This window comes from Salmo salar, chromosome 17, assembly GCF_965601325.2.
Source record: "Salmo salar chromosome 17, fSalSal1, whole genome shotgun sequence".
NCBI lineage: Eukaryota > Metazoa > Chordata > Actinopteri > Salmoniformes > Salmonidae > Salmo > Salmo salar.
The window spans coordinates 80,363,475-80,388,563 of record NC_138307.1 but is presented as its reverse complement, the minus strand read 5'-3'; the positions used below and the strand labels follow the sequence as shown (position 1 = coordinate 80,388,563).

The following is a 25,089-nucleotide window of genomic DNA, read 5'->3' as shown; positions in this document are numbered from 1 at the left end:
GCCGTGTTTCGTTAAAGCCTATTTATTTTTGTTACAAGCCGTGTTTCATTAAAGCCTGTGTAAAGTTCATTTGTTTCAATGTACCGGTAGGCACCTGCGGCTTATAGACATGTGCGGCTTATTTATGTTCAAAATAATATATTTTTTAAAATTCAGTGGCTTATATTCAGGTGCGCTTAATAGTCCGGAAATTACGGTAAATTGAAACTGAGAGAAAGAGAGAGAGAACAGGAGAGAGAGAGAGCAAGGAGAGGAGAGGAGAAAGAAAAGGAGAGAGAGAGAGAGAGAGAACAGGATAGTGAACAGGAGAGAGAGAAAGAGAGAGAGAACAGGAGAGAGAGAGAGAACAGTAGAGAGAGAGAGAGAGAGAGAGAACAGTAGAGAGAGATAGAGAGAGAGAACAGGGTAGAGAGAGAGAGCAAGGAGAGGAGAGGAGAAAGAAAAGGAGAGAGAGAGAGAGAGAGAACAGGATAGTGAACAGGAGAGAGAGAAAGAGAGAGAGAGAACAGGAGAGAGAGAGAGAGAGAGAGAGAGAGAACAGCAGAGAGAGAGAGAGAGAGAGAGAGAGAGAGAGAACAGGGAGAGAGAGAGAGAGAGAACAGTAGAGAGAGATAGAGAGAGAGAGAACAGTAGAGAGAGATAGAGAGAGAGAGAGAACAGTAGAGAGAGATAGAGAGACAGAGAGAATAGTAGAGAGAGATAGAGAGAGAACAGTAGAGAGAGATAGAGAGAGAGAGAGAGAGAGAGAACAGTAGAGAGAGATAGAGAGAGAGAGTCAGTCAACACAACACAACACGTAAGGCATAGGGCAGCTCCATCACTCTACAGACAGACAGAAGAGACTAAACACAATGCTACCACCATGCTTACCTGTTTATTAAGTACCAACTGTTTATTAAGCACCAACTGTTTATTAAGTACAAACTGTTTATTAAGTACCAACTGTTTATTAAGCACCAACTGTTTATTAAGTACCAACTGTTTATTAAGCACCAACTGTTTATTAAGCACCAACTGTTTATTAAGCACCAACGGTTTATTAAGTACCAACGGTTTATTAAGCACCAACTGTTTATTAAGCACCAACTGTTTATTAAGTACCAACTGTTTATTAAGTACCAACTGTTTATTAAGTACCAACTGTTTATTAAGCACCAACTGTTTATTAAGCACCAACTGTTTATTAAGTACCAACTGTTTATTAAGTACCAACTGTTTATTAAGCACCAACTGTTTATTAAGCACCAACTGTTTATTAAGTACCAACTGTTTATTAAGTACGAACGGTTTATTAAGTACCAACTGTTTATTAAGTACCAACTGTTTATTAAGCACCAACTGTTTATTAAGGACCAACTGTTTATTAAGTACCAACTGTTTATTAAGCACCAACTGTTTATTAAGTACCAACTGTTTATTAAGTACTAACTGTTTATTAAGTACCAACTGTTTATTAAGTACCAACTGTTTATTAAGCACCAACTGTTTATTAAGTACCAACTGTTTATTAAGTACCAACTGTTTATTAAGTACCAACTGTTTATTAAGCACCAACTGTTTATTAAGTACCAACTGTTTATTAAGTACTAACTGTTTATTAAGTACCAAGTGTTTATTAAGTACCAACTGTTTATTAAGTACCAACTGTTTATCCAGAATTGAAATTGCAGTGGTGTATGACATCATACGAATATTTAAGTCTAGGAGTTCCTATGGCCTGGGTAAATCATGTTTTATTGGTTGATCCTTCAACTGTATCTATGGCCTGGGTAAATCATGTTTTATTGGTTGATCCTTCAACTGTATCTATGGCCTGGGTAAATCATGTTTTATTGGTTGATCCTTCAACTGTAACTATGGCCTGGGTAAATCATGTTTTATTGGTTGATCCTTCAACTGTATCTATGGCCTGGGTAAATCATGTTTTATTGGTTGATCCTTCAACTGTATCTATGGCCTGGGTAAATCATGTTTTATTGGTTGATCCTTCAACTGTAACTATGGCCTGGGTAAATCATGTTTTATTGGTTGATCCTTCAACTGTAACTATGGCCTGGGTAAATCATGTTTTATTGGTTGATCCTTCAACTGTAACTATGGCCTGGGTAAATCATGTTTTAATGGTTGATCCTTCAACTGTAACTATGGCCTGGGTAAATCATGTTTTAATGGTTGATCCTTCAACTGTAACTATGGCCTGGGTAAATCATGTTTTATTGGTTGATCCTTCAACTGTAACTATGGCCTGGGTAAATCATGTTTTATTGGTTGATCCTTCAACTGTATCTATGGCCTGGGTAAATCATGTTTTATTGGTTGGTCCTTCAACTGTAACTATGGCCTGGGTAAATCATGTTTTATTGGTTGGTCCTTCAACTGTAACTATGGCCTGGGTAAATCATGTTTTATTGGTTGATCCTTCAACTGTATCTATGGCCTGGGTAAATCATGTTTTAATGGTTGATTCTTCAACTGTAACTATGGCCTGGGTAAATCATGTTTTATTGGTTGATCCTTCAACTGTAACTATGGCCTGGGTAAATCATGTTTTAATGGTTGATCCTTCAACTGTAACTATGGCCTGGGTAAATCATGTTTTAATGGTTGATCCTTCAACTGTATCTATGGCCTGGGTAAATCATGTTTTAATGGTTGATCCTTCAACTGTATCTATGGCCTGGGTAAATCATGTTTTATTGGTTGATCCTTCAACTGTATCTATGGCCTGGGTAAATCATGTTTTATTGGTTGATCCTTCAACTGTAACTATGGCCTGGGTAAATCATGTTTTAATGGTTGATCCTTCAACTGTAACTATGGCCTGGGTAAATCATGTTTTAATGGTTGGTCCTTCAACTGTATCTATGGCCTGGGTAAATTATGTTTTATTGGTTGGTCCTTCAACTGTAACTATGGCCTGGGTAAATCATGTTTTATTGGTTGATCCTTCAACTGTAACTATGGCCTGGGTAAATCATGTTTTAATGGTTGGTCCTTCAACTGTAACTATGGCCTGGGTAAATTATGTTTTATTGGTTGATCCTTCAACTGTATCTATGGCCTGGGTAAATCATGTTTTATTGGTTGATCCTTCAACTGTATCTATGGCCTGGGTAAATCATGTTTTAATGGTTGGTCCTTCAATTGGCCTGGGTAAATCATGTTTTAATGGTTGGTCCTTCAAGTGGCCTGGGTAAATCATGTTTTGTTGGTTGGTCCTTCAAGTGGCCTGGGTAAATCATGTTTTAATGGTTGGTCCTTGGTAAGAAATATGACCCACTCTGATGGGCTTTAGAGTGTCCATGTTGAACCCTACTTCATGGTGAATGAGTGTGTATTGGTGTGCTGCTCCCTTCCCTACCATGATGTACTAGAAGGGAGTGAGGGTACTGTAGCAAGTCCATCATCTAACCTGTTTGTACTGAAATTAACTGGTAAAAGGTTGTCTACTAAAAATAAGGACAGGATGGGGAAAGAAGATATCCTCCTCCCCTTCCTCCTCCTCCTCCTCCTCTTCCTCTTCCTACACCTCCTCCTCCACCACCACCTCCTCCACCTCCCCCTCCTCCCCCTCCATCTCTACCACCTATTCCACCACCTCCTCCTCCTCCACCTCCCCCTCCCCCACCTCCCCCCACCTCCTCCTCCACCTCCTCCACCACCTCCTCCTACTCTTCCTCCACCTCATCCTCCTCTTCTTCCCCCTCCACCACCTCCTCCTCCTCCTCTTCCTCCTCTTCCTCCTCCCCTCCACCTCCTCCAACTCCTCCTCATCATCATCATCATCATCATTTTCCCCACCATCTCCACCACCACCTAGTGATGTCACAATACCAGAATTTTGACTTCGATCGCGATACCAGGTTTAGATTTTACGATACTTGATACCATCACAATACCACAGCATATTAGCCAAAATTACAGAATGGCACTTGATCCAGACAGATAAACCCAGCTACTGCTCTGTTCAATCATTGGGCATCTTTTGAGTTAAATATCATCAGAGCCCTGTTCTTCGCTGAGGCAATAGATGATCTATGGGAGAGACGTGAGAGAGAGAGACGTGAGAGAGAGAGACATGAGAGAGAGAGACGTGAGAGAGAGAGGCGTGAGAGAGAGAGAGACATCAGAGAGAGAGAGAGACGTGATAGAGAGAGGCGTGAGAGAGAGAGACGTCAGAGAGAGAGAGAGAGAGACGTGAGAGAGAGAGACATGAGAGAGAGAGACATGAGAGAAAGAGACGTGAGAGAGAGAGACGTGAGAGAGAGACGTGAGCAAGAGAGACATGAGAGAGAGAGACGTGAGAGAGAGACGTGAGCAAGAGAGACATGAGAGAGAGAGAGACATCAGAGAGAGAGAGAGACGCGAGAGACGTGAGAGAGACGTGAGAGAGAGAGACGTGAGACAGAGAGGCGTGAGAGAGAGAGACGTGAGAGAGAGAGACGTGAGAGAGCGAGAGATCTGAGAGAGAGACGCGAGAGACGTGAGAGAGACGTGAGAGAGAGAGACGTGAGACAGAGAGGCGTGAGAGAGAGAGACGTGAGACAGAGAGACGTGAGAGAGAGAGACGTGAGAGAGAGAGACGTGAGACAGAGAGACGTGAGAGAGAGAGACGTGAGAGAGAGAGACGTGAGACGGAAAGGCGTGAGAGAGAGAGATGTCAGAGAGAGAGAGAGACGTGAGACAGAGAGGCGTTAGAGAGAGAGACGTGAGAGAGAGAGACGTGAGACGGAAAGGCGTGAGAGAGAGAGAGATGTCAGAGAGAGAGAGAGACGTAAGAGAGAGACGTGAGAGAGAGTGAGACGTGAGAGAAAGATCTGAGAGAGAGAGGCGTGAGAGAGAGAGAGATGTCAGAGAGAGAGAGAGAGAGACGTGATAGAGAGAGGCGTGAGAGAGAGAGACGTCAGAGAGAGAGAGAGAGAGACGTAAGAGAGAGACGTGAGAGAGAGTGAGACGTGAGAGAAAGATCTGAGAGAGAGAGGCGTGAGAGAGAGAGTCCGCAATTACGTTTTGGTGGCAATGCAATCAGCATACACTGAGTGGACAAAACATTAAGAACACCTTCCTAATATTGAGTTGAACCCCCTATTGTCCTCAGAACAGCCTCGATTTGTCAGAGAATGGACTCTACAAGGTGTCAAAAGCATTCCACAGGGATGCTGGCCCATGTTGACTCCAATGTTTCCCACAGTTGTGTCAAGTTGTCTGGATGTCCTTTGAGTGGTGGACCATTCTTGATACACACGGTAAACTGTTGAGCGCGAAAACCCAGCAGCGTTGCAGTTCTTGACACAACTCTTGTGCTCCTGGCACCTACTACCATACCCTGTTCAAAGGCACTTAAATATTTTGTCTTGCCCCTTCTCCCTCTGAATGACACACATACACAATCCATGTCTCATTTGTCTCAAGGCTTCAAAATCCTTCTTTAACCTGTCTCTTCTCTTCATCTACACTGATTGAAGTGACATCAATAAGGGATCCTAGCTTTCACCTGGATTTACCTGGTCAGTCTATGTCATGGAAAGACCTGGTCAGTCTATGTTATGGATTCCACCACCACTACCACCACCAGCATCACCAAAAGCACCTCTACCACCACCAGCACCCTTACCACCATCCCGAGCATTACTACAGGTACCTCAGTTTGGGGAGGCTCTCAGCAGGCAGTAGCTCCTGCAGGTCCTCGTTGCCAGCTAGTTTGAGGTGTGTGAGTCCATGGAGCCCAGATACAGGCAGATAGGACAACCGGTTAGAAGTTAGATCACTGGGGGAGAGAGAAGGGAGGGGGAGGAAGAGGGAGGGAGGGAGGGAGGGAGGGAGGGAGGGAGGGAGGGAGGGAGAGAGAGAGAGAGGAGAGAGAGAGGGGAGGGAGGGAGAGAGAGAGAGAGAGGGAGGGGAGAGAGAGAGAGAGAGAGAGAGAGGGGAGAGAGGAGAGAGAGAGAGAGAGAGAGAGAGAGAGAGAGAGAGAGAGAGGGGAGAGAGAGAGAGAGAGGAGAGAGGAGAGAGAGACAGAGAGAGAGGGGGGAGAGAGAGAGGAGAGAGACAGAGAGAGAGAGAGAGAGAGAGAGAGAGAGAGAGAGAGGAGAGAGAGAGGGGGGGAGAGAGAGAGAGAGAGAGAGAGAGAGGAGAGGAGAGAGAGAGAGAGAGGGAGAGAGAGAGTATGAGAAACACATATCATCTACCACCTGATAACTAAGCAATAGCAATAGCAATCTAGCAATCATTAATCGAGCAAAACATACGAGTTTTTGATGCAATATAACTTGATTTAATGGACACATAATCCACTGCCGATTGACTTGAACTCTGCTTGGTGAATGAATAAAACAGTGGAGGACTCACAGTTTGATGAGGGCAGGCAGACTGGAGAAGGAGAGCGGGTTCAGAGAGGACAGCTTGTTCCAAGCCAGGTCACTGTTCAGAGGAAGCAGAAAAAACAGAGAGTTTCCTTCAGTTCAGATGTTTCCTTCAGCTCTACTAATCCTGCTGCACCTCCGATGGTTGGATTTACAAGCTGAGAGATCTCCTTCAGTCCCATGCTCTGCTGCACCAAGAATTCATTCCGTTCCTTCCTCCTCCTTCCCTAACAGATTATACCAGACATGTGCCATATCAATCCCATATTGCCGAAGCAGGCACTTTTAAGGTTAAGTTGATTCGCATATGTATTGTCGTCGTTTTGGCATTTGAGAGGAGAATAGAAGAAGGTATTCATATTGTTTAACTAGATGAGATGAGTTCAGTGAAAACACAAAAGATATAACTAACACAAGCAGACAGGAAAACAACGAGGGGCCATAGTTCAAACTGTTTGTCCAAGAGGGGACCTTAGATCAAACTGTATGTCCAAGTGGACCCATAGTTCAAACTGTATGTCCAAGAGAGAACCTTAGTTCAAACTGTATGTCCAAGAGAGAACCTTTAGTTCAAACTGTATGTCCAAGAGAGAACCTTTAGTTCAAACTGTATGTCCAAGAGAGAACCTTTAGTTCAAACTGTATGTCCAAGAGAGAACCTTTAGATCAAACTGTATGTCCAAGAGAGAACCTTTAGTTCAAACTGTATGTCCAAGAGAGAACCTTTAGTTCAAACTGTATGTCCAAGAGAGAACCTTTAGATCAAACTGTATGTCCAAGAGAGAACCTTTAGTTCAAACTGTTTGTCCAAGAGGGGGCCTTAGATCAAACTGTATGTCCAAGAGAGAACCTTTAGTTCAAACTGTATGTTCAAGAGGACCTTAGTTCAAACTGTATGTCCAAGAGGGGACCTTAGATCAAACTGTATGTCCAAGAGAGAATCTTTAGTTCAAACTGTATGTCCAAGAGAGAACCTTTAGTTCAAACTGTATGTCCAAGAGAGAACCTTTAGTTCAAACTGTATGTCCAAGAGGGGACCTTAGTTCAAACTGTATGTCCAAGAGGACCTTAGTTCAAACTGTATGTCCAAGAGAGAACCTTTAGTTCAAACTGTATGTCCAAGAGAGAACCTTTAGTTCAAACTGTATGTCCAAGAGAGAACCTTTAGTTCAAACTGTATGTCCAAGAGGACCTTAGTTCAAACTGTATGTCCAAGAGAGAACCTTTAGTTCAAACTGTATGTCCAAGAGGGGACCTTAGTTCAAACTGTATGTCCAAGAGGACCTTAGTTCAAACTGTATGTCCAAGAGAGAACCTTTAGTTCAAACTGTATGTCCAAGAGAGAACCTTAGTTCAAACTGTATGTCCAAGAGGGGCCATAGTTCAAACTGTATGTCCAAGAGAGAACCTTTAGTTCAAACTGTATGTCCAAGAGGGGCCATAGTTCAAACTGTATGTCCAAGAGGGGTCATAGTTCAAACTGTATGTCCAAGAGGACCTTAGTTCAAACTGTATGTCCAAGAGGGGTCATAGTTCAAAGTAACTGTGTATCCAAGAGGGGATGGAACTTGGGGAATTGCTGTTCACAATTTCAAACTTTCACTGAGCCATGAGAAAAAGACAAAATAGATATATTATCTTCCATGTAAACTATGTGATTTAATCTTTGGACAATGGTTTTGATCTACAGCTTGCTGAGCTTGGCCCCTGACTATATCTGTCTAGGGATTGTCTCTCTGCAGAAAATAGAAAACACTTGTCAGTGTTTGTCCCATACATACCAATATAATAACTGACAAAATCAGGGAAATATGGATGTACACAAAAAGAGACCTGAGGGAGACCTGAGAGAGACCCGAGGGAGACCTGAGAGAGACGTGAAGGAGACCTGAGGGAGACTTGAGAGAGACCTGTATGAGACCTGTATGAGACCTGAGAGAGACCTGTGGGAGACCTGAGGGAGACCTGAGAGAGACCCGAGGGAGACCTGAGAGAGACGTGAAGGAGACCTGAGGGAGACCTGAGAGAGACCTGTATGAGACCTGAGGGAGACCTGTATGAGATCTGAGGGAGACCTGCACGAGACCTGTTTGAGACCTGAGAGAGACCTGAGGGAGACCTGTATGAGATCTGAGGGAGACCTGTGGGAGACCTGAGGGAGACCAGAGGGAGACCTGAGGGAGACCTGTGGGAGACCAGAGGGAGACCTGAGGGAGACCTGTGGGAGACCTGAGGGAGACCTGTATGAGACCTGAAGGAGACCTGTATGAGACCTGTATGAGACCTGAGGGAGACCTGTATGAGACCTGTATGAGACCTGTATGAGACCTGTATGAGACCTGAGGGAGACCTGTATGAGACCTGTATGAGACCTGTATGAGACCTGAGGGAGACCTGTATGAGACCTGTATGAGACCTGTATGAGACCTGTATGAGACCTGTATGAGACCTGAGGGAGACCTGTATGAGACCTGTATGAGACCTGAGGGAGACCTGAGGGAGACCTGTATGAGACCTGTATGAGACCTGAGGGAGACCTGAGGGAGACCTGTATGAGACCTGTATGAGACCTGTATGAGACCTGAGGGAGACCTGAGGGAGACCTGTATGATCCAGACAGCCAACTACTAGTTGTTTGTGGTCCACATGTTGTTTGAGTGAGGATAAGTAAGGTCCTATAGAGCAGGGTTTCCCAAACTGGGTCCTGGGGCCCCCTGGGTGCACCTTTTGGTTTTTGCCCTAGCACTACACAGCTGATTCAAATCATCAAATCTGGGGGGGGGGGGAGGGTCTAGAGAACCTATCAGAGAGGCTTCCTGTGTGTGCTCATAACATAACACAACATCGTGCTCTTATATCAGGAGATCTCTTGTAACAGCGGGCCGTTGTTCCTGGTTATACTGTCATCCTGGGTATTTGGGATCATTACCTAGAAAGGGACTGGGACTGGAGAGGTTGGGGGTGAAGGAATGGTGACAGGAAAGGGGTCTCCAGAGTCCAGATCTCTCCTCTCTCTCGCTCTAGGCTGATTGGATGTGTAGAAGCCTTATTCAACACAGATTTGCTTAATTGGCTGTTTCTGACCCCTTTCGTCACTCAGAGGGAGCCAGGGGTTTAAACAGGCCCGTAAAGTCAGTTGGACTGCAGCCCTGCAGCCACGTCTTGAGCACACACACATAAAATCCCCTGCCATTTCCTGAAAGACCACAGCGACTCAGCAGAGAAGGGATTTTTAGAAAGACATGACTTGTGACTGTTTGATGATGCAGCTGGTTGCAGCTGGTCCTCTGTGCTACCTTAAGAGAGGGCCGAGAGACCTGGGAATCCTGGCAACAACGTAACGTGCACTTTTCATGTCCACTCTGCCTGGTAACCCGATCTGCTCCTTGAGGCTTTGCACACTGAGACGGAACCGAGCCAGGATCTCTCTCTCTCTCTCTCTCTCTCTCTCTCTCTCTCTCTCTCTCTCTCTCTCTCTCTCTCTCTCTCTCTCTCTCTCTCTCTTACGTCGGGAGGCCAACTATGACAGCATGCCTGTTGTGGACTCACCCAGGGTCAACTCACAGTGGAGAGAGCACCTTAGTGAGGCGATGGGAGGCGGAGGGAAGGGGAGGAGAAGGGGGGCTGGACCCACGGCCATGTGTGTCACTGTGTGGGAGCGTCCGTGTGTGTGAGCGTCCATCCATGCAGTCCATCCGTGTGTCTGTTGTCCGTCCGTCCGTCCGTCTGTATGTCTGTCGGTTCAAGAGCCAATACTTCCTCACATCCTACCCTGGACGTGTCCAAGGAGGCAGCAGCCAATTAAAATCTCTCGTTGCCTCGCTGAGGTAATTTGGAAGTGTTTACAGAGGGCACGCTTCGATCAGTGCGTGTGCACTGTGGGATAGTTGTCCAGAGGGATGGAGGACGGATGGCGGGGGTGGGGGCTGAGCAATCAGCAAATAGCCTCTTCAATTGGTTCTACCCTGAAAGCCTTGTGTACGGCTGCATGTAATGCAACCAAGGCTTCTATCAAATGAGCCATGCCTCATCCTTCTGTCATTACCTTTCCCTGTTTCCCCATTCTGCTAACAGGCTAACAGAATAACATGGTAATAATGTCTATTTCCCCATTCAGCTAACAGGCTAACAGAATAACATGGTAATAATGTCTATTTCCCCCATTCTGCTAACAGGCTAACAGAATAACATGGTAATAATGTATATTTCCCCCATTCAGCTAACAGAATAACATGGTAATAATGTCTATTTCCCCATTCAGCTAACAGAATAACATGGTAATAATGTCTATTTCCCCCATTCAGCTAACAGGCTAATAGAATAACATGGTAATAATGTCTATTTCCCCCATTCTGCTAACAGGCTAACAGAATAACATGGTAATAATGTCTATTTCCCCATTCAGCTAACAGGCTAACAGAATAACATGGTAATAATGTCTATTTCCCCCATTCAGCTAACAGAATAACATGGTAATAATGTTTATTTCCCCCATTCAGCTAACAGAATAACATGGTAATAATGTCTATTTCCCCCATTCAGCTAACAGGCTAACAGAATAACATGGTAATAATGTCTATTTCCCCCATTCTGCTAACAGGCTAACAGAATAACATGGTAATAATGTCTATTTCCCCCATTCAGCTAACAGAATAACATGGTAATAATGTCTATTTCCCCATTCAGCTAACAGGCTAACAGAATAACATGGTAATAATGTCTATTTCCCCCATTCAGCTAACAGAATAACATGGTAATAATGTTTATTTCCCCCATTCAGCTAACAGAATAACATGGTAATAATGTCTATTTCCCCATTCAGCTAACAGGCTAACAGAATAACATGGTAATAATGTCTATTTCCCCCATTCAGCTAACAGGCTAACAGAATAACATGGTAATAATGTCTATTTCCCCCATTCAGCTAACAGAATAACATGGTAATAATGTCTATTTCCCCATTCAGCTAACATAATAACATGGTAATAATGTATATTTCCCCCATTCAGCTAACAGGCTAACAGAATAACATGGTAATAATGTCTATTTCCCCCATTCTGCTAACAGGCTAACAGAATAACATGGTAATAATGTCTATTTCCCCCATTCAGCTAACAGAATAACATGGTAATAATGTCTATTTCCCCCATTCAGCTAACAGAATAACATGGTAATAATGTCTATTTCCCCATTCAGCTAACAGAATAACATGGTAATAATGTATATTTCCCCCATTCAGCTAACAGGCTAACAGAATAACATGGTAATAATGTCTATTTCCCCCATTCTGCTAACAGGCTAACAGAATAACATGGTAATAATGTCTATTTCCCCCATTCAGCTAACAGAATAACATGGTAATAATGTTTATTTCCCCCATTCAGCTAACAGAATAACATGGTAATAATGTCTATTTCCCCCATTCAGGTAACAGAATAACATGGTAATAATGTCTATTTCCCCATTCAGCTAACAGAATAACATGGTAATAATGTCTATTTCCCCCATTCTGCTAACAGGCTAACAGAATAACATGGTAATACTGTCTATTTCCCCCATTCAGCTAACAGAATAACATGGTAATAATGTCTATTTCCCCCATTCAGCTAACAGAATAACATGGTAATAATGTCTATTTCCCCATTCAGCTAACAGAATAACATGGTAATAATGTCTATTTCCCCCATTCAGCTAACCGGCTAACAGAATAACATGGTAATAATGTCTATTTCCCCCATTCTGCTAACAGGCTAACAGAATAACATGGTAATAATGTCTATTTCCCCCATTCAGCTAACAGGCTAACAGAATAACATGGTAGTAATGTCTATTTCCCCATTCAGCTAACAGGCTAACAGAATAACATGATAATAATGTCTATTTCCCCCATTCAGCTAACAGAATAACATGGTAATAATGTCTATTTCCCCATTCAGCTAACAGGCTAACAGAATAACATGGTAATAATGTCTATTTCCCCCATTCAGCTAACAGAATAACATGGTAATAATGTCTATTTCCCCCATTCAGCTAACAGGCTAACAGAATAACATGGTAATAATGTCTATTTCCCCCATTCAGCTAACAGAATAACATGGTAATAATGTCTATTTCCCCCATTCAGCTAACAGAATAGCATGGTAATAATGTCTATTTCCCCCATTCAGCTAACAGGCTAACAGAACAACATGGTAATAATGTCTATTTCCCCCATTCTGCTAACAGGCTAACAGAATAACATGGTAATAATGTCTATTTCCCCCATTCAGCTAACAGAATAACATGGTAATAATGTCTATTTCCCCATTCAGCTAACAGAATAACATGGTAATAATGTCTATTTCCCCCATTCAGCTAACCGGCTAACAGAATAACATGGTAATAATGTCTATTTCCCCCATTCTGCTAACAGGCTAACAGAATAACATGGTAATAATGTCTATTTCCCCCATTCAGCTAACAGAATAACATGGTAATAATGTCTATTTCCCCCATTCAGCTAACAGAATAACATGGTAATAATGTATATTCCCACATTCAGCTAACAGAATAACATGGTAATAATGTCTATTTCCCCCATTCAGCTAACAGGCTAACAGAATAACATGGTAATAATGTCTATTTCCCCCATTCTGCTAACAGGCTAACAGAATAACATGGTAATAATGTCTATTTCCCCCATTCAGCTAACAGAATAACATGGTAATAATGTCTATTTCCCCCATTCAGCTAACAGGCTAACAGAATAACATGGTAATAATGTCTATTTCCCCATTCAGCTAACAGGCTAACAGAATAACATGATAATAATGTCTATTTCCCCCATTCAGCTAACAGAATAACATGGTAATAATGTCTATTTCCCCATTCAGCTAACAGGCTAACAGAATAACATGGTAATAATGTCTATTTCCCCCATTCAGCTAACAGAATAACATGGTAATAATGTTTATTTCCCCCATTCAGCTAACAGAATAACATGGTAATAATGTCTATTTCCCCCATTCAGCTAACAGGCTAACAGAATAACATGGTAATAATGTCTATTTCCCCCATTTAGCTAACAGAATAACATGGTAATAATGTATATTCCCCCATTCAGCTAACAGAATAACATGGTAATAATGTCTATTTCCCCCATTCAGCTAACCGGCTAACAGAATAACATGGTAATAATGTCTATTTCCCCCATTCAGCTAACAGGCTAACAGAATAACATGGTAATAATGTCTATTTCCCAAATGGCACCCTATTCCCTACATAGTGCACTACATTTGACCAGAGGTCTATGGGTTATTAGTGCACTATAAAATGGAATAGGGAGTCATTTGATATGCAAGTGATGATTCTGGTGAAACCTGACAACTCCACTCGCAGGCTGGCAGCCAAACTAAACTAATTCAATCTCTCACTTGGTGGCTCTGAGAACGAGAGAGAGTCAGTGAACGTTTTGGACAGAGAAAGGACATTTCTTTCTCATGATTCTACACTACTATGAAGGGCCAAACAGGCATCTCATTAGAAGTAGTGGCCTGAGGGTAGCGGAGGGGGGTTGGGGTGCGTGGGGGGTGGGGAGAGGGGTGAGGGGAGGGTGTCCAGTTTTGAGTAGGAATGTCAAGGACAAGGCCACCCACGATATGACGGGGTGAAGGAAGGTGGCGACGGGATGGAAACAAGATGCAGGAAACGTAAACAGGAGGAGAGGAGTGTTTGTTTGTCTGACGGCTCAGCTTTAAACACACACACACACACACACACACACACACACACACACACACACACACACACACACACACACACACACACCACACACACCCACCCCCCCCCACAGGGTACTGCCAGACTGTATTTGTCAGAGGCTTCTCTTTCACACAGGAAGTAAACAATACCTTCTGTTGAACAGAACGGCCACTCACATGAAATATGGACAACACTTCTCATCCTGACATACCAAATGGCACCCTAATCCCTATGTAGTGTGTCAGAGTGGTCCAGGCCCCAAACTAGTGCACTAGGGAATAGGGTGCTAGTGAAAACAGGCCATGGTCCTGACATGCCGGTCACAATACTCGCTACATTCTCTCATTGCAACAGTGTGGAGAACCACCCTCCCTGGAATTCACCACATTCATCACTTTCTGAATTGAGAAAACAAACATTTGAGGCATATTGGAGTGAAAACCCGATACAAAATATGAACATGAAGTAATCTGAATATAATGGGAATGTGAGGTCATAAGCACGCACACATACACACACACACGCACACGCACACACCCAGACCAGTGTACTCACAGAGACCGTAGGGAAGTCAGTCCCTGGAATGTGTCTGCTTGCAGCTCTTCAATTTCATTGTGGTGCAGATCACTATAAAAAAATAAAATAAAATAAAAACCCAATTTAAACAGTTTTTATTGTAAAGCCACGGCTCATATCGTTTTATAAGGCTTCTCTGGTTGCCAAGATACTCACATTTTCTGAATCTTCTCACATCCTCTGAAGCTTGGCAGAGACTGGATCATGTTGTAGGACAGATCTCTGTGTGAGGGGGACAGAAAGGAGATCCACTGTAACCTACACTACCATTATACTTTACTACATGTCCTTTCAAATATGTCACTGTTATACATCTGATTTAAACATGGGGAAATGTTGACAGAGGGCATGATGCTCTTTGGGAGTCTATGCCAGGTTATTGTAAAGCAGTTTTTGATAAACTAGGGCAGGTAGCCTAGTGGTTAGAGCGTTGGGTCAGTAACCGAAAGGTTGCTAGATCAAATCCCTGAGCTGACAAGGTAAAAATCTGTCATTCTGCCCCTGAACAAGGCAGTTAACCCACTGTTCCTAGGCCGTCATTGTAAAATAAGAATTTGTTCTTAACTGACTTGCCTAGTTAAAGTAAAGGTTAAATAAAAAAATATATATACAAAAAATAGATGATTGATTGATTGATTGATTGATTGATTGGTGAAAAATAGGGACTCACAGCACTTGCAGGTTGGGTAGCTGGTCACACACAGTGGTGGGTAGGGATGTGATGCGAGCTCCAGTGATGGTCCTACACAGAGTTCAAAGGTCACATGATATTATCCCTGGATCTGTGTAAGAGCCTTGTGAATAGATTCATTCACTGAATGTGCAGACATTCCACAGGGCAGTTTGTTTATGTGTATAATAAAGCCCTGATATGTGTCATGGTATAATCACACTAGTAGAACTAAGAAACACTTATTCATTCAAAAACCCAACACCAACACTATGAAAACCAACACGTCTCAACGTAAATGACAACTCTGCACTGAACATCAACATTGGATAAAATAATAATCATTATTGATAAAAAACACTTGTATTTTGGGGCTTTAGGTTTAAATCCTGGGAAGACCAGCATGTTCCTGATTGCAGGTTACATGCTGGTTAAGACAGCAAATGAGCTGGGAGTCAGGTAGGTTATAACAGCAAACAGTACATTTTCAAATATGAAAAATTCTATGAAATTATTTGGTTGGGTAGCAGGTCACACACAGTGGTGGGTAGTGACGTGATTGCTGGCAAAACCAGGGCACATTTATTAGTATATGTGAGCTCTTAAACTCGTTTTCTGTGGGAAAATATTTACCTGACATTGGGTTAGAACAGTAAAGAAGGGTCTGGGTCTGAATGGTTGGGTGTTAGCATTGAGTCTGAATGGTTGGGTGTTAGCATTGGGTCTGAATGGTTGGGTGTTAGCATTGGGTCTGAATGGTTGGGTGTTAGCATTGGGTCTGAATGGTTGCGTGTTAGCATTGGGTCTGAATGGTTGGGTGTTAGCATTGGGTCTGAATGGTTGGGTGTTAGCATTGGGTCTGAATGGTTGGGTGTTAGCATTGGGTCTGAATGGTTGGGTGTTAGCATTGGGTCTGAATGGTTGGGTGTTAGCATTGGGTCTGAATGGTTGGGTGTTAGCATTGGGTCTGAATGTTTGGGTGTTAGCATTGGGTCTGAATGTTTGGGTGTTAGCATTGAGTCTGAATGGTTGGGTGTTAGCATTGGGTCTGAATGTTTGGGTGTTAGCATTGAGTCTGAACGGTTGGGTGTTAGCATTGTGTCTGAATGGTTGGGTGTTAGCATTGGGTCTGAATGGTTGGGTGTTAGCATTGCTCGCTGGACTTACAGGCTCTCAAGACTCTTGGTGCCAGTGAGGTCTGGGAACTCTGTGATTTCTGCTGCTCCATTCAGAGATCTGGATACAAAGGACAAGAGAGAAAGAGAGGTGGGGCAGACAGAAAGAGAGAGAGGGAGGGGAAAGAGAGAGGGGGGGCAGAGAGAGACACAGAGAGAGACACAGAGGGAGAGAGAGCGAGAGAGAGAGAGAAAGAGAGAGAGAGAGAGACATTAGAAAAGGAGAGAGAGAGGGGCGCAGAGAGAGAAAGAGATGAAGAGGGAGAGATGCATTAGAAAAGAAGAGAGAGAGAGAGGGTGGGGGACAGAGAGAGTGAGAGAGAGAGTGAGAGAGTGAGAGAGAGAGAGAGAGAGAGAGAGAGAGAGAGAGAGAGAGAGAGAGAGAGAGAAAGGGGGGGCAGAAAGAGAGAGAGCAATGAAGAGGGACAGATGCATTAGAAAAAGAGAGTACAGACCTTTCCATGATACTAGTCTGAAGTGTACAGAGTTCATGTATGTATCATAGATATGGCTTCACGGCAAGAATTCACCCATTTCACTTCACTTCATTTAACCTTTATTGAAGCATACAAATTGTTTTTCATTTTTTATACCAAACTAAAGTCAGTGTTTGACTGTGTGACTCACAGTGTCCGCAGCTCAGGGAGGTGCTGGAAGGCCGACTGGCCAACAAACTGGATGGGGTTGTCGTAGAAGAATCTGTTTGAAGACAGAACACGGTGTAAACCCAGGCAATGGGCCAGACAGATACAGAGGTTCACATTGTAGCACGTCTGTCCTCTCCGCTCTGTTCTGTTCTGTTCTGTCCAGACAGACAGACAGACAGACAGGACTAGGAGAGAGACAGGACTAGGAGAGAGACAGGACTAGGAGAGAGATAGGACTAAGAGAGAGACAGGACTAGGAGAGAGACAGGACTAGGAGAGAGATAGGACTAGGAGAGAGACAGGACTAGGAGAGAGACAGGACTAGGAGAGAGACAGGACTAGGAGAGAGACAGGACTAGGAAAGAGACAGGACTAGGAGAGAGATAAGACTAAGAGAGAGACAGGACTAGGAGAGAGATAGGACTAAGAGAGAGACAGGGTTAGGAGAGAGACAGGACTAGGAGAGAGACAGGACTAGGAGAGAGACAGGACTAAGAGAGAGACAGGAATAAGAGAGACAGGACTAGGAGAGAGACAGGACTAGGAAAGAGACAGGACTAAGAGAGAGACAGGACTAAGAGAGAGACAGGACTAAGAGAGAAACAGGGTTAGGAGAGAGACAGGACTAAGAGAGAGACAGGACTAGGAGAGAGACAGGGTTAGGAGAGAGACAGCGTTAGGAGAGAGACAGGACTAGGTGAGAGACAGGACTAAGAGAGAGACAGGGTTAGGAGAGAGACAGGACTAGGAGAGAGACAGGACTAAGAGAGAGACAGGACTGGGAGAGAGACAGGGTACTAGGAGAGAGACAGGACTAAGAGAGAGACAGGACTGGGAGAGAGACAGGACTAGGAGAAAGACAGGACTAGGAGAGAGACAGGACTAAGAGAGAGACAGGACTAGGAGAGAGACAGGACTAGGAGAGAGACAGGACTAAGAGAGAGACAGGGTTAGGAGAGAGACAGGGTTAGGAGAGAGACAGGACTAGGAGAGAGACAGGACTAGGAGAGAGACAGGACTAAGAGAGAGACAGGGTTAGGAGAGAGACAGGGTTAGGAGAGAGACAGGGTTAGGAGAGAGACAGGACTAGGAGAGAGACAGGGTTAGGAGAGAGACAGGACTAGGAGAGAGACAGGACTAGGAGAGAGACAGGACTAGGAGAGAGACAGGACTAAGAGAGAGACAGGACTAGGAGAGAGACAGGACTAGGAGAGAGACAGGACTAAGAGAGAGACCGGGTTAGGAGAGAGACAGGGTTAGGAGAGAGACAGGACTAGGAGAGAGACAGGACTAAGAGAGAGACAGGGTTAGGAGAGAGACAGGGTTAGGAGAGAGACAGGGTTAGGAGAGAGACAGGACTAGGAGAGAGACAGGACTAGGAGAGAGACAGGACTAAGAGAGAGACAGGACTAGGAGAGAGACAGGACTGGGAGAGAGACAGGACTAAGAGAGAGACAGGACTAGGAGAGAGACAGGACTAGGAGAGAGACAGGACTAAGAGAGAGACAGGGTTAGGAGAGAGACAGGGTTAGGAGAGAGACAGGACTAGGAGAGAGACAGGACTAGGAGAGAGACAGGACTAAGAGAGAGACAGGGTTAGGAGAGAGACAGGGTTAGGAGAGAGACAGGACTAGGAGAGAGACAGGACTAGGAGAGAGACAGGACTAGGAGAGAGACAGGACTAAGAGAGAGACAGGACTATAGGGAGGGCTAGGTGATGAGGTGAGAAATATTTCAATAGCCAAATTATCCGTTCCATATTTATCCAATCTAGTGGTGAAATAGTTTTGGCTCTGCTCTGCCTGGGCCGGGCTATATCCATGTTGTTAACTCTGGGCTGGGAAGGGAGGAAGGATGGAAGGATGGAGGGAGGGAGGGAGGATCAGGAGAGATAGATCTTTCTGTGCTCAAGAGGTATTTGGCTCTGTCCGGTAATGTGCTGCGGGTCGCGGCTAGGAAAAATGAGGTTGGGATTTATAGCTGAGGAGAATCTGAACAACAGGGTTCGGGGTGAGTTGGACGTGAATAAAGTTCAACAAGACATGGACCTTGGGAGAGGGAGAATATCTCAAAAGAACCACTCTGCTCAGCTTTACAGCAAACCAAGTGGTAGTGCTGCCAAGTTGTTGTTTTTCAAATGAAGGATTGGGCCTTTAAGATGGATGAAGAAGGGTCTGTTCTAGCGGAACTGGTATAGCTGGAGGTCCTGGAAGTTACCAGCAGGTCAAGGATCAGAGTGTGGAGAAAAGGAGCGAGAAAGAGAGAGAGAAAGATAGAGAAATAGAGAGAGAAAGAGAAAGAGAGAGAGAGAGAGAAAGATAGAGAAATAGAGAGAGAGAGAGAGAGAGAAAGAGAGAGAGGAAGAGAGAGAGAGAGAAAGAGAGAGAGAGAGGAAGAGAGAGGGAGAGAAAGAGAGAGAGGAAGAGAGAGAGAGAGATAGAGAGAGAGAGGGAGAGAGAGAGAGAGAGAGAGAGAGAAGAGAGAGAGAGAGAGAAACATAGAGAAAGAGAGAGAGAAAGAGAAAGAGAGGAGAGAGAAAGAGAGAGAGGAAGAGAGAGAGAGAGAAAGAGAGAGAGGAAGAGAGAGAGAGGGAGAGAGAGAGAGAGAGAGAAAGAGAGAGGGAGAGAGAGAAAGAGAGAGAGAGGGAGAGCGAGAGGAAGAGAGAGAGAGAAAGAGAGAGAGGAAGAGAGAGAGAGAAAGAGAGAGAGGAAGAGAGAGAGAGGAAGAGAGAGAGATAGAGAGAGAGAGAGGAGAGAGAGAAAGAGAGAGAGAGGGAGAGAGAGAGGAAGAGAGAGAGAGAAAGAGAGAGGAAGAGAGAGAGAGAGAGAGAGAGAGAGAGAGAGAGAGAGAGAGAGGGGAAGAGAGAGAGAGAGAGGAAGAGAGAGAGAGGGGAAGAGAGAGGAAGAGAGAGAGAGAGAGGAAGAGAGAAACAGAGAGAGAGGAAGAGAGAGCGCGAGAGCGAGAGAGAGAGAGAGAGAGAGAGAGAGAGAGAGAGAGAGAGAGAGAGAGAGAGAGAGAGAGAGAGAGAGAGAGAGAGAGTTTGAGTTTTAAATAATCTTTATTGGGTCTGGGAGCCCACCACACAATAAATACTCAAATAAAACAGTTACACATCAATTAAAAACTCCAATTCCTCCTCCACAGTAACTATACACAACAGCCTCTGAATACCCCATATACTCATAAACAGATCAATATTGTTGACCAGTGTATAATAGGCAAACTCAACCCTTAGTCTCGCTGCCAACATTCACTTCAGCATTCCCACCACCTCCACAGACCCTGTCCCCGAATACTGTTCTTTCGGGTCTTCCATATCGCTAATTTTTCTGCCCCTAACACAAAATTAAGCAACACAACTACACCCTTTCGACTGAACCTGTACTTTGGCCCAAATATATACAGTTGGGAAGAAAAAACCTCTCCCAACGTTGAGAACCCATTAGTGATCAGGTCAATCATCCCGACCAACCTGGGACACTGTAAAAACAGATGTGCCAGAGTTTCAGACTCAGCACAAAATGGACACCCCTCCCCAACAGTAGGGTCCAGGTGTACCAGATGCATGTTAGTGGCTATAGCTCCATGTATTATCCTCCATTGGAGGTCAGCTGTCCTCTTATCAATAGGCAGTTTGTACAGTGATCGCCAACAGCCTTTGGAGAGACACCTGGACCAAGCACACCCGCCCACCTCGTCAATTTGACCCCTTCCAGGGAAGAGGCATGGGACACCTTTACACATACTCTGTACATGGCCTACTTTCCCACCTCCTTGAACTCCCCCAGCTCCGGGGTATCGAAAGAAAGCAGCATCCCCACGTCCTCCTCGAATGCCCCCGCTGCAGCACTAACAATCAGTGCAGGGAACACATAATCCAGACCCTCCTTCCACCGATCACAATTGGAAATGTCAGTCACATACTGCAGATGAAGCACTGGCAGGGAGTCACAGACTTCAGCGACGACCTTCCTCAGTAGGCGAGATGATCGGATCCCCGCTCTTTCTCCCAGCTCCTCCAACGATCTATTCCTGTTTCCGCATCAGATGACCCAGTTTAGTACACCCCACGCCTAACAGGCATGAACGTAGGCTAGCTGAACCCAGAACACGGGACTGGATGGCAGTGTTGTGAAAAAGAGGCTCTTCAAAAAGCCACATCCCTGGTGGCGTGCAGGCCTTACGAGACTTCACAAAAACTCTCCAAGCCTGCATAACAGACTCATAAAATGTAGTCAGGCCAGGCAAATCACCCCCCTCCAGCTTTAAGAGGAAAATGTGCTTATCTAAGCCCAAACAGCCCGCTCTCCTCATCAATGTATAGGCTGTATCCACCCAGCTAGAACCGTCTCTGTACAACAGTCTCTGGGCTGCTTGAAGCCGGAAAGCCATGATCCTTGAGGAAATGTCCTCCAGGCCTTGCCCACCCTCGTGTAGTGGCAGGTACAGGGCTGCAGCTTTTATCCAGTGTTGTCCAGACCAGAAGAAATTGACAAGGGTCCTCTGAAGCTCTTGTATCAGACCCCCAGGTGGCTGTAAAATCATTAGTCTGTGCCACAGGGAGGAGGCAGCAAGATTATTAGCTACCAGTACCCTTCCCCTATAAGACAGCTGGGGCAGCACCCATTTCCATCTTGACAGTCTGACACACACTTTCTCCACTACACCCTCCCAGTTATTTTTCTGAAAGACATCAGAGCCTAGAAAACCCCCCAAAGTCTTCATCCCATCTCTGCCCCACTGAAGCCCCCCTGGTAACCGTGGAGCGGACCCCATCTGAAGCTGACGAGCCCACAGCGCTTCACTCTTTCCCCAATTGACTCTAGCTGAGGAGGCCCCCTCATACACCTTTAGAGCGTTTGAGAGAACCTTAACATCCTCAGCCCCTGTAATAAAAACTGTCACATCATCTGCATATGCAGACAGTGCAATTGCGGGACCCTTCATTACACCTGGCACAGAGAAACCAGTAAGCTTCGCTCTTAAAAAACAAAGCATTGGTTCAATCGCCAGACTTTATAACTGCCCTGAAATTGGGCATCCCTGCCTGATGCCCCTTTGGACGGGGATGGGGCAGCTCAAACCACCCCCCACCTTCACCATACACAAGGCCCCAGCATACAGTAAACTCATCCAAGACAAAAAAACATCCCCAAACCCAAAGGCTTTCATTGTTTTAAACAAGTACTGGTGGTCCACACGGTCAAAAGCATTCTCCTGATCCAAAGAAGGTAAACCCACATTTACATCAGACAGATTACAAATGTCTAAAACATCTCTTATCAGAAACAAGTTGTCAACAACAGAGCGGTCAGGTACACAGTAGGACTGGTCCTTGTGGACCAACAATCCCAGATACTCTTTCAACCTGTTTGAGAGACATTTAGAAACAATTTTATATTCTTTATAAAGCAACAGGTCTCCAATTTTTTATGAGAGCCAAATCCCCCTTTTTTGGCAATAATGAAAGCACCGCACGTTGACAGGATACAGGAAGAGAACCCTCATGAAAAGATTCACACACCACTTCATAAAAATCCTCCCCAATAGACCCCCAAAAGAGCTTATAAAACTCAGATGGTAAACCATCAATGCCAGGGGCTCGGCCTGTTGAGAGCTGCATAACTGCTGTGGACAGCTCTTGCAGTGTAATGTCAGAGTCCAATGCGACTCTCTGCTCAGGTCCCAATTGAGGAAGACCGTGTAGCAACTGTTCAGTACACAGAGAGTCACAATCCTCCGCCTTATAGAGGGCAGAGTAGAAATCCACTGCATGTTGACGCATTTCACTGTCATCCGTGGTCACCTTCCCATCAGGGAGACGAAGGCAGACCACCTGTTTACGTTGTAGTGTTGACTGTCCTAGGTTAAAAAAGAAAGCGCTAGGAGCATCCATAATCCTTGAGGGAAGCGAAACGAGACCCAATCAAGGCACCCTTCACTCTTTCATGTAGAAACGACCTCAGTTCATGTCTCTTGTCCTGTAAATTCATGACTTTTCCAGGGTCGTTCTGAGTGAGCAGCTTCAATTCAATAGATTTGATGTCCTGTTCAAGGGCCTTGATAGTCTCTTTGACTTCAATTCGAGACCGAGCAGTATACTGTTGACAAAATAATCGTATTTGGGCCTTCCCAACCTCCCACCATTGTCTCAAGGACTCAAAATGTCCTTTTGTAACCCTCCATTTTTCCCAAAACAACAAAAACCTTTCACAAAACATGTAACAATTTAACATTAAAATACCAGTAAGATGATGACCTTCGTGGACGGGACAAATGAATATCAACAGTAACAAAATGGTGATCAGAGAAACCCACAGGAGTAATGTCACACCTTCCAACCCTACTACAGTATTGATCAGATACATACAACCTGTCTAACCTTCCAACCCTACTACAGTATTGATCAGATACATACAACCTGTCTAACCATCCAACCCTACTACAGTAGTGATCAGATACGTACAACCTGTCTCACCTTCCAACCCTACTACAGTAATGATCAGATACATACAACCTGTCTAACCTTCCAACCCTACTACAGTATTGATCAGATACATACAACCTGTCTAACCTTCCAACCCTACTACAGTAGTGATCAGATACATACAACCTGTCTAACCTTCCAACCCTACTACAGTAGTGATCAGATACATACAACCTGTCTAACCTTCCAACCCTACTACAGTAGAGATCAGATACATACAACCTGTCTAACCTTCCAACCCTACTACAGTAGTGATCAGATACATACAACCTGTCTAACCTTCCAACCCTACTACAGTAGTGATCAGATACATACAACCTGTCTAACCTTCCAACCCTACTACAGTAGTGCTCAGATACATACAACCTGTCTAACCTTCCAACCCTACTACAGTAGTGATCAGATACATACAACCTGTCTAACCTTCCAACCCTACTACAGTAGCGATCAGATACATACAACCTGTCTAACCTTCCAACCCTACTACAGTAGTGCTCAGATACATACAACCTGTCTAACCTTCCAACCCTACTACAGTAGTGCTCAGATACATACAACCTGTCTAACCTTCCAACCCTACTACAGTAGTGCTCAGATACATACAACCTGTCTAACCTTGCTGCACTGACACGACCTTCATTAACTTTTAGCCATGTGTACTGCCTAGGTTCTTCAGCGGTGTGATCAACAGTAAAATCCACTGTACAGTTCCAGTCCCCCCCTAAAACCATACACCCCTCTTGGTCACACTGTCTTAAGGTTTCCTTTATTTGATCAAAACCAACAATACGCTCTGTTCCCTCATTAGGAGCATAAACATTCAAAAAATCTAAAACCCCATAACATCTGCCTTGACCAATAAAACCCGACCCAAAACCCGACCCAAAACCCAAACTGACAATCTCTGTTGTAGATACCACAGTCACCCCTAAGCCTGAAGAAAACAAGATTGCCACCCCAGCACTGAAATTAGTACCATGACTGGGTATATACTTCCCCTCCCACCACATACCCCAGTCAACCTCATTTTCCTCATCACTATGTGTCTCCTGTAGAAAAACTACATTAAGCCTTTCTGTTTTATTACTTCTTATACCCAAGCCCATCTTCTGTAACATCACAGCTGACCTCACAAACTTATCAACATCAAAATATTCTGCCAATTTCACAGATTTCCCAGAAGTCTGATCCAGAAACCTATTTACCTCCTCTAGATCATAAATTGAGTCGTCACCAGCTACTATCATATCAATAGAGATATCCATATCCTGCTCCTCCTCAACTGAGGCCACAGACCCCTGACTTCCTTCTAGTGGACATCGTCCCTTTCACTACCTGGGAAACTAGCCCCACTTGCAGCCCTATCACTCGTACCAGGACATCTCCTCCACTACCTGGGAAACTAGCCCCACCTGAACCCTATTACTGGTAGTGG

General features: G+C 44.5%; 1 protein-coding gene across 1 annotated transcript in view; it reads right to left on the bottom strand.

Moving 5' to 3' along the window:
- The window catches only part of LOC106594365 (leucine-rich repeat-containing G-protein coupled receptor 5), a gene marked incomplete at its 5' end in the record, with an annotated part of 67,816 nt that overhangs the window by 10,384 nt on the left and 32,343 nt on the right, over positions 1-25,089 (bottom strand). Inside the window, 7 exons of the mRNA XM_082963351.1 lie at positions 5,642-5,767; positions 6,346-6,417; positions 14,655-14,726; positions 14,832-14,897; positions 15,346-15,417; positions 16,513-16,581; positions 17,148-17,219. Coding sequence (XP_082819477.1) covers positions 5,642-5,767; positions 6,346-6,417; positions 14,655-14,726; positions 14,832-14,897; positions 15,346-15,417; positions 16,513-16,581; positions 17,148-17,219 — 549 coding nt within the window. The remainder of the gene's footprint in view (positions 1-5,641; positions 5,768-6,345; positions 6,418-14,654; positions 14,727-14,831; positions 14,898-15,345; positions 15,418-16,512; positions 16,582-17,147; positions 17,220-25,089) is intronic.